The following is a 16963-nucleotide window of genomic DNA, read 5'->3' on the forward strand; positions in this document are numbered from 1 at the left end:
AAAATAATGCCACAGTATTTGAACAACTCAAAGCTGTAATTGTAATTGCATTGGAAAAAATCAATTTAAATGTGCTGCAACATCTTGTTAACTCTATGAAAGATAGAGTTTACAAGGTTATTGTGTTAAAAATGGTGTTTCACTCACTATTAAATGGCACTGGCCTTATATTTTTGCAACACCATTATTTTTGATTTTTTGAATAAAAAATTTATATTTTCATTTTTATATTTAATTGTAAATAAAATAAGTAATTCTTTTACATTTACATTTATTCCTGTCATTAGTTTTTCATTTAAGTGTGATAAAAATTTATTATTCCAAAAGGTTGGGGTAGTGTTATATTCTTGCAATGCAACTTAATTTTGTAATAACTGCTGTTACAATTGGAATGAAAGAAAATCTGCTAATTTGTGAACCAAAATGGTTTCTTTTGTATACATCGAGCAGTTACGGTGGCAATGCCATCACATCTGTGCCTGGTAGTGTGATTCCAAAATTGTCATATCACATTTGAATTGCACTGTTGGGGAGCTGTCTAGTGTTATTCATGTTTTGAATGCCGAAGAGTATATTCAGCCGAAATTTATCATCCAATGAAAGCTCAGTATAATAAGAATTATTTTAGTTATGTGGCTATGTATCAGTGGGTACAAAGATTCAAGAATAGAAGGGAGAACGTGAACAATGACGTACATTCCAGACACCTAACCCTGACCACTTTAACAACAGATGACGAAAAAAGTGATTGATTAGAGAATCTGTGTAGGCAGAAAAATCACAATTGGCAGTACTGCTGAAGAGTTTGATATGAGTCACAGGATATCTGTGACTCATATTTAACTTAGATGAGAAATAAAATTTTTAAAAATTATATATTAAAACATAAGTTATTACCTTAAAAGGTCTTGAGCTATCTTCTCTTATAATCTGTTGTTTTTTCTTGCATGATAATGAACTTGCCATTTTGTTTTTCTTCTTAATTTTTTGTTTATGAGAAATAACAGAATTGTTTGGAGTGGAATTCGATTGTAAAACAGATGAAGGAACAGAAATTTTGGCACTATCATTCTGCAATAAAAGTTAGAATAAAATCATCAATTTTTTTTAAACGGCTATAAATTGAAATTAAAAATTCTAAGGTTAGATTAATTTTAACTATTAATAAAAAATTTATCATTTACTGAATGTAAACCAAGGCTGTGGAGTTGGTAAAAAAACACTCGACTCCATAGGCTAACTCCGACTCCAACAAAATTAAATACCAAGTCATTTTATGGAGGCAGAGGCACTAAAAGGGGGTTACCCTACTCTGAACTCCGAAAGGAGCCTCAGGCATTTACCCAAATACTTTCATAGTTAGTATTTTTAATATTTAACTTACATTAATATTTAATTGTATAAAAAATTAATTTTTAACAAATATTTAACAAGTGGAAAAAGAGAGAGCAATAAAATTCTACATCTACATATCTTTATTCTACAGCTTTTGCACTTCAATTTCACCTTTCCAGAAAAGTTAGTCCAACTAAAAAGCGTGTGATTTAGCTACTTCAGCAGCCTCTTCTTCAGAAAAGAAAAATATATACTCTGATCAATTAGTCTGGCTCATTCAGAAAAATAGGCTACTTATTTAGAGCAAGACAATAAAGAAATGAATCAAAAATATTCAAATTCAATTGGGTCAAAATAATTTTACTACTAAACACAAATACTACAAAGAAAACTATTGATACAAATTTAATAAATTAAATTGTTGCATTTTGTATTTAAAATAAATGAATTATAACAAAATACAAAAACATTTTCAAAAATTAATAAATATAAAATAAATTTTCTTTCATTTAAATAAAAAAAAAACTAAATTAAATTTAAAATGCCAGAGTTGGAGTCGAAGTCGACACATTTTTCTCAATTCCGACTCCTCTGGCCAGAAATTCCTCCCAACTCTGACTGCACAGCCCTGATGTAAACTGCAGTTATACCCCAAACTTACGCAATAGGTGGGACCGAGTGATAACGCCTAAGTCAGGGTATAATTTCACATATAAATACATAGAAATTATTTTTAATTGGTGACTAAAGGAAACAATAATTTAGAAAAAACATTTAATAAAATCTTAGATAATACATATGTTTATCAAATTATATTATTAAAATCGTAAACCGAAGTTATTTTGATGTAGAAGGCTTCATAAAATCTAACAAATTCGTCTGACGGCACATAGATTTTTTTTTCTCCTGCAAAATTTCCTCGTAGAATGCTAATAATTTTTTTATTTCTCGTTTTGTAGAAAAAATGCGCTCTGCGTTGGAGTCTATATTTTCTAAAATTTGTAACCCCTTTTCATTTTTGTATCGAAGTCTTTAATAATGTTAACTTTTCAATCCAAAGATAAAGGTTTACTTTTCTTGTTTGATGCAGAAGAATCAGTTCTACTTTGTTTGGATGACATAGTAGAGTCTCTCAAGTCTCCGTAGATATAACAAACACAGAAATAAATAACACAAAATAAATTGTAGCTATGTGTCGATTCCGCACGACACGTCCGAACATGTAAGCTGAACAATAGTGTGGGGGGAAGTGAGTAATCGAGAATTGCGTGGCGCTCAAACAAAAGACAAATCGACGAGATTTAAAAATCGCATAACTCCAGGTTCGTGTAAGATGGGGTAGCGTAAGTCAAGGTATTACTGTACTTGCTTTATAAATGAAACAACATTTTCCCATAAATGTAGTTTATACATATTAACAGAAGAAATTTAAATTTAATAATAAAAGACCAATAATAACCATAACTTTTTAAAAACCTGTCATGAGTCAACTTTGTCCATTATATAACTGAAAATAATGTAATCTATTTTTAATATATTAATAAAAACTGTTTTTTTTTTCGCTGCAACTGTAAAATTACTGTTTCATGCATTCGACTTTTTCCTTTTGTTAAAACTAACAAGGAGAGTTGCAAGATGGGAAACACAAATCTGAATGAAACTTTTGCTGTTTGCAGATGGGATCTCCTGCATACAAACATAAAATATTAAGATGTAGATGGGGGAATCATTCAGTAATAATAAACAAAAAAAATTTGAGGCCTCTTATAAAGAACACAAAAAGGATAGCATTTCAAAATGATGCATAGTGACATAGTAAGACCTTTGCCTATTGCAATGTTATTCCAACTTCATATCCTGATGTTATTGGAATTTTTTTCAAACTATTGTTAAAATAGTATATATTTATAGAAAACATTTAAATTAATTAAACAAAAAAATATATATTTAATAAATTGTTTGACTAGTACTCCTGATGTTGATGAAGTTACTTAGAATAGAATAATTTTATTACTTTATTGCCTTACAATAGTATTTACAAATTTAAAACTAGTTGGCTACATTTGGCTGTGATCTATTAATGTAAGCAGAGCAAAACTTTTTGTCATTGTCAGCCAGTGTTATCAATGTCTAAAATTTTGTATCCTGATACATCTCTGGCTGTTTACTAAACAGCAATTAGAAATTCAAGAGTTGTTTTAAAAGGATACATTTGTTTATTTGGAAGAATTATTGTGAATCAACAAATACGTGGCAAACAATCCATCAGGATATATCTCAGAAACAGCAAAAATTACAAGCAACAAAATTGAAAAATTGTTTCATTTAAATAATTTAATTATTATTTATAAATTATTCTACAAAATCTTAAAAAAATTTCCAGAAACATTGGGATTTGAACTCAACACAAAATTTTAGTTGGTAAAAGTCTTAGCACACTGCTGTAAAGCATACTGAAACATCTTCCCTATTGCACACTTTATAACAGACACTAAAATCTCTTTTGTTAATTATTATTGAACAGCATGCCATCTATATCTTATATCTATATTTTACATTTGTACTCAGGAAGCCCTCACCTACAAATTTCAAAAATTTCATTCAGATTTACATTTCCTCCTTGGCTGTTCCAAAAGTTTGTGGACTGGCAACATTGTGCCAATTCTGTGACTGTTGCATGTGACATGCTATGTTTATGTGACTAAAGCCAATGCACAGTTGTTTGTTTGCTCTCTAAAAAATTCAAACTGCAGTGTGTTGTACAATGTTTAATTACCAGAAAAAGGATAGCTATTGCATTTTGTGACAAGTTACAGGAAGCATTTGAGATGATTAAACAAGTCTATGATGATACGCAATGGGCAGATTGGCCATATTTAAATGATGGAAGCATTTTAAGGAAGGCAAACAAACCAGGAAGTAAAAGCTGCCATATTGACTATTTTATATTGAATCTCAGAAAATGGTCTGCAACATGTGCTCAAAAAGCTACTATATTGCTGAAAATGGTGTGAAGAGCACTATTTTGAAATAGAAACCTACACCAAACCTCCTAATGACTCAGACTCCACATAGTGATCTCAGTCCATAAACTTTCGGAACAGACCTTATATTTTATACGACGACATAATATGATACTAAGAAATAATATCTTTTTGTTTCAGTCCCTTAATTAGTTCTTCAGTGTAACTAATATACATCAATTGACATTTGTTCTTTATCATTCTCATCTATATCACAGACCTTTTTCTAGATGCAAAATCATTTCACTTACATCACTGTCTATAAGATGAAATACATGAAGTTTTACATTTAGTTAAATTACTTGATAATCTTTTTATCTAATATTTCTGCTCTTACAACATACTAAATCTTTAGTATATTTTGGCAAATCATTCACTATTTGTGTTTCTATGAAATAGGTAAATCTTTGAAATTGAAGTACATTGTTTTTATTTTCTAAAACATACATAAAAATTCGTAATTTATGTTGTATTTTAAATTTTATAAATGAACATTTGTCAATGTTTTGTAGTTTTGTTATTAAATATGCATCTTTAACAGTCTTTCTGGAAAGCCTGAATTTCGTGCATTCAATATTCACAGTTGTATCTATAGTTGAAGGAATGAAAAAAACCTCTGTTTTGGTTAGAAAACTGATGTATAACAACAATTTTCTAGCCAAGCCTTTCATGTTGAGGCAAGTAAACTGAATACACATAATTGTTTTGTAAAAGTTCAGCTATTGGATGTGTGGAACAATTAACTAGTAGCAGGACTAATTTTTTGCCATCACTTGATAAACTTGATTTTCAACAGTTAACATAAAACTCAATTCTAAATAACTACATGCCAGAAGATATTTTGCAGATAGCTCAAGTCTAATATTTTATCTATAAGAAACAGAAACACTTCAATCCCTTTTAAAGTCCTGAAATTTTTATTTTTGTCTATAATAAGCAATTTGAATTTATAGATTCATTAGTACATGCAAGAACAGTGGGGCATTCTTTTGAATTCTGAAAGTCAGACAGCGATATTTCATCAGCTGTTACATATATCTCTTAGAAACAGATCACCAAATATTAATAAAATCAGTATTATATATTTATGCTGGCAATAACTTTTCACTCAAAATTAAATAATATAAACTCCTTAATAGATTCATGATTGGCAGGAACACTTTCACCATATACTTTCTTGTAAGATCATGATGTCACTTAAATTTTTTGTAGAATCCAGAAATTGATTCAAGCAGAATCATGATCAGTTCAGTCCAAATGAAAATTTTCCATTAATACTTTGTCATATCAACTGTCTTTGATTGATGTAATGTTACATATTAGTCATTAATCTCAAAACGTCATTATTTACAAAAACTAAGTAATTATTTGTTTTGTTTTCTTATATTGCAACATTGTATCCGCTGGATCCATAATGCAAATTAATGCAATTTTTATATTTTTACAGATACATTTGCTGACTATGATTATATCTTTGATTTTTACACTTTCTCTACTATCTAACAGTATAAAATACTTGTGAGTTTTAAAAATATTAGATTTTTATTTATATTTTCTTTAATTTGATCTGTAAATGCATAAAACTAAATTTATCAAATTTCAAATCACTATAGATCAAGGGTCGCCAGGTCAGTTCATCTGGCCCGCCGCCACACTATGCCACAAATGAGCTAAAATATAATTATTTATATGGAAATATCATAGTTGTAGATGAACTTACTATGTAGGAAAAAAAGTCTAAGTAAAAATGCCAAAATTGGTTCAATCTGATTTTTGCATCTGACAGTAATATTTAGGAAAATCAGTGGAATGAAATTTTTGGCTTTTTGCAACTTTGGATATCAGAGCACTTTTTGTGTAAGTGCCTGCAATGAAGTTTCTAAGAAAAGCCTTTATGAGCTTGCTGCAGCGATCGTGTTTACGTATTGGTAAATAAATATGTTGGTTGTCTTGTGTATTCAGTGTGCTGTATTGAACAAAATGGTTATGAGAGCCATGCTTGTCATTCTCTCAGTTATCTGGCCCGCCATGAAAAAAGTTTGGTGACAACTGCTATAGATCATTTCAACTTTTACTTATTGACATCAGATTTGTTAAATTTCACAGAATGTATTATCTTTCAACTTTGGGGTAGTAAGAGTTGTTTATTTTCTCCCATGAAAGTAATAGGTCTCTGCTGGTCCCCCACTATGGACAACAAACTGCTAATCGTTTCATTACTTTGTTTTCAAAACACCCTTCTCTGTCAATAGTGAGTTAAATGACTAACAACTTGTTTTCTTGCACTCAGGGATTGTTTTCTTTTAGATTTAACAACTAGTATTGCCAGTAATGAATTCTATAATTTTATTTTTAATAATTTAAAAAATATTAATAAAATTACCAAATAAATGTTTGGGTCACAATTACTAAATGGTATTGCTACATAATAAACATAAATTTTAATTGTTGCAAAATTGAAAGTATTAAAATTTTTAGCATGCTCTGATATCAAGAAAATAGGGCGATAACACCGAAGTGAGAAAATTGCATTGTTAAAAATAGCTGAACCGACTTATTTGAAATAAATTGGGATTGGTCCAGTCATTGAAACCAGGAGAAAAAGATAGAATGTATAGCATTGTGGTAAAGTTTAAATATTCTATATATATATATTTTTTTTATTGAATTATTATTGTTATGTGCAACAATCAAGAGTACAGTGCTCTCACACAGTGAGAGAATTTACTACAGGTGGTAGAAAGGTACTGTGTTTTGTAAAATTTCTCTGGAAAAAATTCATCAACTTGAAAACCACTGTAGAAATCACTTCAGAACATATCAGTTGAGGAATACTACAAAGATCATAGTTCAACTATTATTTATTTTTTAGAAATTCAATAAAAAAAAGTCGTGTATCTGCTGCAACAGAATGCCACTTAAAATACAAAAACAAACTTAATAACAATGTTATAAATCTCAGGTTTTGAGATTCTGTATTCGAGATCTTATACAATATATACTTCTTTACATAAATTACATAAAATAAATCACACAAGAAAGTAATTTTGAACATAACACTAATTTTCAGGTAATCTACTTTTAATATTTATAAAGAAGAATAAAACTAAAACTACAAATTCATTAAGATATTAATAATATATATAACATACATTTCCATTTTTGACTTCGGAATTACTTTTCTGCTCTTCTACTTCTTTAAGATTCAATTCTATTAAAAAATTAATTTAATGTAATGTTATTCATGTAATGTATAATCATAGATACATAAAATTATAATTTATCACTAATTATTCACAAATTTTTCTAACAGAAAATTTCTGTTAATCCTATTATTATGTAATAGACATAAGTATAAATAATTGAAAACTCTTAAATAAATATAACTGATTAAAATGATATACAGGTATTCATCACTTTACGACCTATCTGCTTAATGACCAGTCAAGTTTCGACCTGCAATTTGGGGAATTCTCTTTCTCAGCTTGAGTGTCGGTCAATGGCAAATGGTGGCATGCACACTAAGCGTACTATAATAGTCTTTTTACGAATAAATTTGAAGTTTGTTGCATAATTTGTATAATTTTACAATGATCCTATATTCCCGGCACAAGTTCCTCGCTTATCGACCAATTCGCTTAACGACGTAGTCGTCGGAACAGAACTCGGTCGTAAAGTGAGGAGTACCTGTAATTAAATATTTTAAACAATTATCTTAAAGCATATGGGACTGAATAACCGTTCTCGAGAAATAATCAAATATTTTAAATGAGAAAAGAAACCCATTCTGTATTTAAAATACAAAATGTGTAACAAAATAAAATGAAAACAATTTAAAGGAAATGAAATTAATCTGTATTTGCATTATATAGATTATAAACTTTCTGTAATAATTTATATGTAGAGACTTACAGTAGAAACAAAAAATACACTATGCTGTAACCACTGGGTATTAATTTAATGGAAGAAGAAAATTTAAATGAATAAAAATAATCTAAAATTATGCATTATTTAATGCTGAGGTAAGACTTCTGCATGTGTATTATATGAAACAAATAAACTTATTTTATAAATAAACTATTAAACATTTGTTTCAAATTATATTTATTTTATCCAAAACAAAGTTAAAAAAGATTTGTTTTAAAACTGACTAATTATTATTATAACTGCATTATGTTCATTAAATCAAAGAAATAATAAAAAATAAAATTAGGAAAATATAAAATAGTTAATGCTTTCAACATCAAAAAACACATTCTTGCTACTCTGATCTACATTTTACTACAGTTTACTACAGTAAAGCACCATTTATACATTCCACATTTATACACATTCCTATTTCTTTTAATGATCAGCCATTTCGTTTAAACATCTAAACTCATTATGGAGTTTCATTTATATGTCATTTTCTTTCTGATACCAGCAATATCTATTTAAAAAACAATATTCTTAGACTTTCTTTTATTCCTTCTTGGCATTTTATAGTATCAATGTTAGACTTTTTAAATGGCTACAATCTCATTATTCATAAAATAATTATTATTATAAAATGTCTCAAAGCATTTGTTACTGATTCTCCAGGTTATTGATCTATATCCTCTTAAGGCATGGATGTTTCTGTTATGGCATATTAAATTACAATAGGGATTGTTACTTGAGGTGCTTTAAATTCACAGTGGTTAATATTGTGCTTAATTAACAAGTAATAAACCTTAATATTCAAATATAATGTTCTGAAATTAAATTCAGATCAATTATGGTTTTTTCTTTCTTTCATTCCATGCAATTAAACTCCTGTATGAATTTTTATTTCACATTAATTTTTTTTAACTGCTCAAAATTTATAGAAAGAAAATTTCTAATTATTGTGCTTATTAATACTGTTAAACATTTTGAGTAGAATATTTTAAGGTAATGAGATATAAATGTTAGTTTCTAATGTGCAAGTTTATTTAAAATGAAATAAAAATAATACAAATTACAAGAAAATTTATGTGCAGTCGGAGACGGGCACCCAGCATCCCGTTACAGAGGGCAGGCACATGGTCGTCCGTTACTGCCAGCAGCTTGACCCCCTATACAGGGAGATAGCTAGACGGTGTCACATTAGTATAACTTATAAGAGATCCTGCACGATTTATGACCTGCTACGTAATGCTAAGGACGCGATAGATCGTGACAGGGCCCCTGGGGTTTATTCCGTCTCCATCAGAGACGATAGGTTCGGTAGGGATTTAGTTTACATTGGTGCAACCGTTCGTTCTATGCAGAAACGGTTATGGGAGCATCAGGCGGACCTCAAAAACAATAGGCACACCACGTATAAAATAAATTTTCATAGTTAGTATAATAGCATAATCTTTTAATGAAATTAAAAATTTCACTTTTAAATGAAATTAATGCTATTTTGAACATATAATTGTAGCTTTTGATAACATGGTTTGTCAAAAATAAATACTAAAATTAATACAATATTAAAATACTTATGATACATATTTCATATTCCCAACATTTGTTATTATTACATCGATTGAATATTTTTTTTTAAACTGTGAGATCTAGGCTGGTTAAATAATACTTTTATAAAAGCTAAATGCAAAACTGAAATATTTTAAATTTATACCTTGATATAAAAGTTAAACTCTTAAAATAATTTTTGAACAGAAAATATTTTTATCATCATATTAGCAGAGTTTTGTACATTTTATACCAAACAGATATGATGATGCTAACACACTGATTCTTTGGCATAAACCAATTCCAGAATCATGAAATCATTTACGTCTTCAAAAATCTTCAGTTTTTAATTATTTATTTTTTATTATCATTCTAATTGATTACTTTCATCATTCAACCATTATTTTTTAACACACTCATTTATTTTATCATTAATTATTTTTTACTGTTTCTTTGTTGTTTAAGTTCAACTAAAAAATTATCATATCTTTTCTATTTTGTAAATTTAAAACATATATTCTGATTTCTTTATATAGTATATTCCCCTCATCTGCTATTTCAGTTACTCACAGTTTGAAATTATTAAAAAAAAAAAAATTAGAAACTCATAAATTTAACATTCGCCCACCTGCCTGGGGAGCATCAAGAATCATTCTGTCAAAATCAGAATGGATCAATTTTCCTGTGATGCATATAAGAACCACACCCGAGACCAAAGAAACTGGCCATTAACATCCCATTGACTTGCCTACTATTTTGGTAATAAAAGCAAGTTGAATAAGATCACAGACTGCCCTTCATTTCCAGGTTAAAAGATAATCTTAGTTAAATAAAAACCAGTCTATACTGTATCACCTTAGAGGAAGAACATTCAAATACTTCCTCATCAGAGACCAAATCTACAATGCGTTAGAGGAGAAAAAGAGAAACCCTGGAATAAAAAATTGTTTTGTAATTCCCTATGTAGCTAAAGTAACCTTTCCAAGTATGATATAAAAAAAAAACTTTTACAAATCCCTCTTTCAACTGTTTTCTCAATCTCCCATTACAAGGTCAGCAGGCTGTAGCATCCTTAGTGTAAACAATATACACATTCATGGTACTGCTGTAACTACTGTATAATATTTTTAACACACATACAAACATATATACATACAATTTAATTAATTTAAAAATTATATAGAGTTTGGTATTATTTATTGTTTCAAATATCTGCAGAGGGCATCTCTCATCAATAAGGGGAAATAGTATTTTCTATCTTGCAAGTATTCTTATTCATTATTCTGTACCGAATTTACATGTACAGTAAGGATGGTTCAAACTGAGGCCCAAAAAAATATTTCGTTTTAAACAATTTTTGGTATTCTTAATCAAGCAGTTTTTGTTTAATGAAAGTATAGTGCCAAGTTTCATATATTTTCATGTAACATGTAAATTTTGTGATAGAATATGTTAGTCTTCATTTAGTGAAAATTTTTAAGACTGTCTTATATTAAACGAGTTTATTGTTACATTCTTAAATGTTTTCAGAATATCTTTATATGTTCTGAAAATATTGAAGCATTTCTATTAGAAATTTTAACACACTTTATAAAAATATCTCGAAGTCAAAAATCATCCTAACCTTACAAAACTGGTTTTTCAAAATTGTGTCTATTTGAAAACACATATAGAGCTAGTGGAACTGAGTTGAGCACCACCTGTAAGCAGGCAAAGAAAACTGCTTCGGAAAAACACGTGCATCTTTGGGTTGGATACGTACCAAAACGCAGTGCTTGTTTTCTTCCTGTGATAATGAACCACAGCTTTCTGCCACACAAAACTTCAAAAATAACTGTTGTGTGGTCGGTTGTAGTGTTACCTATATTACTGCGCCACCTGGTACAAAGTTAACCAGTAATGTGCAATAGTATTTTTTATAAAATCGATATTATTATTATTATCATCGACAATATGACATACGTACAGTACATGCAGAATCAATACGTTAAGTCAAAATGATCTGCAGTCACTTCTCGAGTTACGACCACCTCAACTTACGACAAAAAATTTCATTAAAAAAATTTTTTAAATGTATCAATTTTTTATAGTTTTCGTCAAATATATATATACATACTGTACATATATATCTTGCAATTGATTGCATCATCTTTAGTTTTGTTCTGCAGTTAGTTATCCTTCGCATGTGCTTGTGTAAGATGGCTAACTGTTTTGTTGTTAAGTACAGTCACTTCTTGACTTACGACCATTTCGACTTACGTCCAAAGTTGCGGAACCGAACCCCATCGTAAGTCGAAAAGTGATTGTTTGACTAAGGCAGCCATTACTTTGACTGTAAACTGCTGAATGTATGTATATATTATATATTATTTAACCCATTAAAGCCTTAATTTTGTACTTTTTCTTCATTAGCAAATCAATTGCATCCATTTTCAATAGTTTATGACAATTTTTACAATTTTTGCAATGCTCCTTGCACAATAATTTGTTGCTAGTGTTTTTAAAGTAGCCTACCAATCTATTCTAGGTCTACTGAAGCCACCAGCCATGCAGGTGACTCTCACACAAATTTCTGGCTACACTCTTGCCCTAGACTGGTCTTTAATGAGCTGTAAGTCTTCTCAGAAAAAGGTTGGAGATCATTGTATTAGAATCTTCAACATTTAGTTTCAATATAGAAAACCTTACTGTAAGGTTGTAAATAGAAAGTTAAAAAAAATATAGTACAACATGGTTTCACTCTAACACTGTTTGAGAATTGGATACAAAATGTCACAATTTTAAGTACAAACACTCATTCAAATTTTTTTTTTTTATTAAAGCAAGCATGCATGCATGTCATCTCATATTTGTGCATAGATATTGAACTTTTCATTGCTGTTTCATGCCTCTCGATTTTCTTTAATGACAACTGATTGTATAATTTTTCTTCTTTCTTGTCCTTGGTTACTATTCTAGCTTTCCTATAGACCAAGTGTCACTGTTGTTGACGACAGTGCTCTAAATCAGCAGTCGGCAATCAATGGTCCATGGACCATTGATGGTCCGCAAGAAAATTTGGGTGGTCCGTGGAGAAATTTGGACATTGATCAACTAAAGGTTACATGAAGTATTACGAAAGAAATGCAAAATGCTTAGTTGCTTTTATTCACTCACTGGGGGTTTTCTATTTGAATCTAAAACTAAATATGAAGTGACTGTTAACCTGACCCCAAGTTTTGGACTAGTCCTTTGTTTCAGATAGCACAGATTCACATAACATGGCATTTTCAAAACCTAACTTTAGTGTTTTACGGAGATACCTGTATTAATTTTTTCATCCAATATTTATTTTGTTCCATTCAATTGATAACATCAGTTTGCAGGATGTCGTGTTATCAAATATTAAATTTTAATATATATATACACATTTATGCATTTATAATTATCAGAATCAAAAATGATATACTATAAATGTTCTTCCTTACTATAAAGTACTGTATTTCCTTGAATTAGCATTTGGGTGCTTATTAATTTGCAAGGATCAAAATCCCCAGCACTTATTCAAGGTCTGGCACTTAATTTTTATTGTTAATTATTTTGACTATTATATTTTGTTTTGTTTCAGCACAGCAGTACAGAATTTGAAAATGTTTAAATTCTCTGCTTCCTATTGAGGCCTATTCCTCCCATATTTACTCAACAAGATGATCAACTTTTTGGGTATATTAAAACTGACTAAAAATGATAAGTTGATATTGCTGAGAATAAAATATGTCAAATCTAAAAACTTTTACTTCTAGAATGAAAAACTCCCAGAATCAACTCTGGAAGTTGACAAGCCTTAGATTTGAATAAGGGCCAGATAACTCATTTGAACAGGTCAAAATTTCCAGCACTTATTCAAGGAATGCAGCTATTTAAAGTTAGATGCTAATGCAAGGAAATATAATAATCATACAATAATTTTTGTTTTATAACTAATTTAAAATTTCATTTCAAAAATCAACCACTACAAATGAAGGAGTAATTTGAACACCTAATTTAATTTGAATATATTAACTATTCTAATAAACCAGCAATGAGTTGTTCAACTTTCTCAGCAACATTTAAAATTTTGGTGGTGCCATCTGTTGTCATATTTTATTGAAAAACTTTTTATATTTTTAACTATTATAAAATGGCAAAAAGCTTAATTTTGAGGGCAGGGGTGAGTTTTATAAAAAAAAAAAAAATTGTAAATGCTAATAACAAGTAAAATTGTCATTAAGTCTGACTCTACTAGAGATACACGCAACCCCCATTATCTCCCCATCCCCTCAACCTTTAACCACCAAAATTTAATAGCATCAATCTCCTCCATAAATAAACCTCCTTTCAAAATTTCAGAAATTTTCAACACACACGTGAGTTATTAAGAGGGTGAACAAAACTGTGCCACACAAACATCCATACATACAGAAATTACCACCCCGAATTTTTCACATTTCTCAACATTTCAAGGTGTCCTAAGTTCAAAAATGTAAGTCTTGGGAATTATTTTTTGACCAATCATCATACTTTACCTGTTATATATAACAGCTGAGAAAGTAAAAATCCAAATATATCTTTTTCTCGAAAAATTATGTTAATAACACAGCCAGGATGACAATCATATTTTAAAAAGTTCACAAAAGTAATTCAAGAAACAAGAAAAAAAAGCTTCATTGTTTGCCTATATCATATCTTGGGAATATGTCTTACAGCAGACTCGATCTTTCATCTTCGTCTCTTGTTTGCCTTCAAAGTTCCCTCTAAGCTGCGCGGCCGCGCACTGCTCAAATTGTTGCCGCGCACAAGAATTTATGTACCGCGCAAGCGAGCGTGCACACTGATTTGAATTGTTGTCTACTTATTTCTCACTCTCTCTGCAACATGATTATTGCTACATATATTTAGATTAAATACATTAAATCATTGACAAAAGATAATATTTTGTACGGAAGTATGGTTTAAAATGAATTTTAATTCAATGATTTTTATTCCCAGTGTGCATCATAGATGAAAAATGAAGACTTCTTGTGTTTCTTTAATTACTTTTGTAAACTTTTTAAAATAAAAAATTATACTTACAAATTCTACATAATAATTATCTATTAAAATGGATTCTTTATACATTTTTAAAAATAAATTTATCTTTGTTATTACTTTTACTATTGTATATAAAAAATTTGATAATATGTAACTTACAAATTTTATATACAATAAGCAAAGTTTATTTCATGTCATCATTTCTTACTTCAATATTTATTTTCATTACATTCTAGAAAAATTTAAATGGAAAAGGAATAAGTTTCTTTTAAAATTTCATTAAAGTATAAAAACTTGATTAGTAAATTTGTTGATCAATCTATTTTTCATTTTTAAAATTTATCAAAATAAACAATATCTTAAATTTCATAATTTATAAAATAAAAATAGTTATAAATTCAAATGAATAGTTTCAAATTAATTACCAATGGCATTGATTTGCTCTGTTGCATTTGAAATAATTTTTCCATTTTGTAGTTGTACAGCAGGTAGAAGAATTTCATCTTTTAAATTCCCAAAATTCGGTGTTTCCGGTACAACAGTTATAGGCAATGGATTTGATGCAATGGCACCTGTTAGAGCATCTGTACTAATTTCATAAATTTGTTGTCCTTGACTAGTATTCACAAGAATTTGCATTTTTTGTGTAACTCCTTTATTTGTAGTGAATGAAAGCACGGCAACATTCTGCGATTGCTGCTGTTGTACTTCAGACGTTTTAGACGACGACGACGACAACGTTGGCGTCGATGCCGATTCCGACGCAACCGTCGATATCGATATCGACGACGGCACAGGCGAAGACGACGAAGACGTCATTGCCGTCGTTATAACATCTGACGTATCTATTGCAACTTTTGCAGTCATAATACTCGAAACGTCGTCCGACAACGCTCGGACACTATTGATCGACTGCGATATATTATCTTGATTTAATTCGAAAGCTCTCCCAAAGCTTTTTTTTGCAGTCGAACTTGAATCGCCGGGTATCGATTCGAACACTAATCCTAAACCTTCCGGAAGATTTTCTAAATCGGAATGAGTCATCAGATTAACCCTATCGTGCTCGTGAAATTCGTATTCTTTTTTACTGTTTTCTAATAATTCTTGTTCTTCCTGGCTTAACTGAGAACCTCTCTCTAATTCTTCTAAACAAGCTCGTTCTTCCGAAGTCAACGTAATATTATGACAATTAGAAAAAGTCAACGAAGAATTCGGCGTTTCTACCGATAACGGTCTCTCTAAACTCGGGATGGGAGAATCCCGACAAGTAAAGTTCGACGTGGGATTCGGGGTATCGCATCCCGAAAGTAGACTAGATGGCTTTTCTAATAACGAAATCGAAGTATCACTAGGTGTATGAGTTAAAAATAAATTAACCATATTGTCTTTATTCAATTTATCACTAGAATTTATGATTGTTTCAGTACAGAAAGGTAGTGTGGCATTGATATCCTTAACTGAATTAGAAGTAAACAAATCTATAACATGTTCTCCGCTATCTTTAACTTGCATAATCCCTTCATCGTCATCGAATATATCTTCGCCGGGTTGTTTCATTTCAAAAACAAAACTATCACTAACACTCCTATCTTTCAACCATTCGTCCACTTTCTTAACATCGAGATCCGAATTAGGCGAAGCGTAAAGACTAGTGGGATCGCATAGCGATTCGTTAACAAGATCAGGTATGATTTCTTGGAGATGTCCGCCATGTTGATATTCATTATCCATCGATGTTGTTGTTTCGACCACATCTTCGTATCTAACAACTTTATTTCCCTCTCCGCCGCATCCATGTGACTTGTTAAGGGCGCCGCCATATTTAGTTTGAATTTCATTCCCTTCTATTCTTATCTGTGTCCCCGTTACAAAATCATCGATGGGGTCGTCCATGTTGAAATCAAGTTCGTCTTGTCGATGTTTTTGAGCTATGTCATTGGCTAGTTTATTTGTGACGTTTCGATGACGTTTAGTCAAAAAGATGACGCCTTCTGCAATTTTATTGGTTCTTCGACGTAGGATGGTTTAGAAAAGATCTTCCTCGTAAAAATATAAATCTTCGCTTTCGGAAATAAAATTTCTACTGTCGCTCGTAG

General features: G+C 30.1%; 1 protein-coding gene across 1 annotated transcript in view; it reads right to left on the minus strand.

Annotated features, from left to right (window-relative positions):
• Positions 1-16901, minus strand: part of LOC136968283 (uncharacterized) — a 35764-nt gene extending 18863 nt beyond the window's left edge. The window contains exons 1-3 of the mRNA XM_067262283.1: positions 15290-16901; positions 7511-7569; positions 898-1071 (exon numbers count right to left, since the gene is read on the minus strand). Of these exons, the coding sequence (XP_067118384.1) occupies positions 898-1071; positions 7511-7569; positions 15290-16760 (1704 nt within the window). The 5' untranslated portion in view covers positions 16761-16901. The remainder of the gene's footprint in view (positions 1-897; positions 1072-7510; positions 7570-15289) is intronic.
• Between the last annotated feature and the right edge of the window lie 62 nt (positions 16902-16963).

This window comes from Centruroides vittatus, unplaced genomic scaffold (assembly GCF_030686945.1).
Source record: "Centruroides vittatus isolate TY-2023 unplaced genomic scaffold, ASM3068694v2 contig_1427, whole genome shotgun sequence".
NCBI classification, from domain to species: domain Eukaryota; kingdom Metazoa; phylum Arthropoda; class Arachnida; order Scorpiones; family Buthidae; genus Centruroides; species Centruroides vittatus.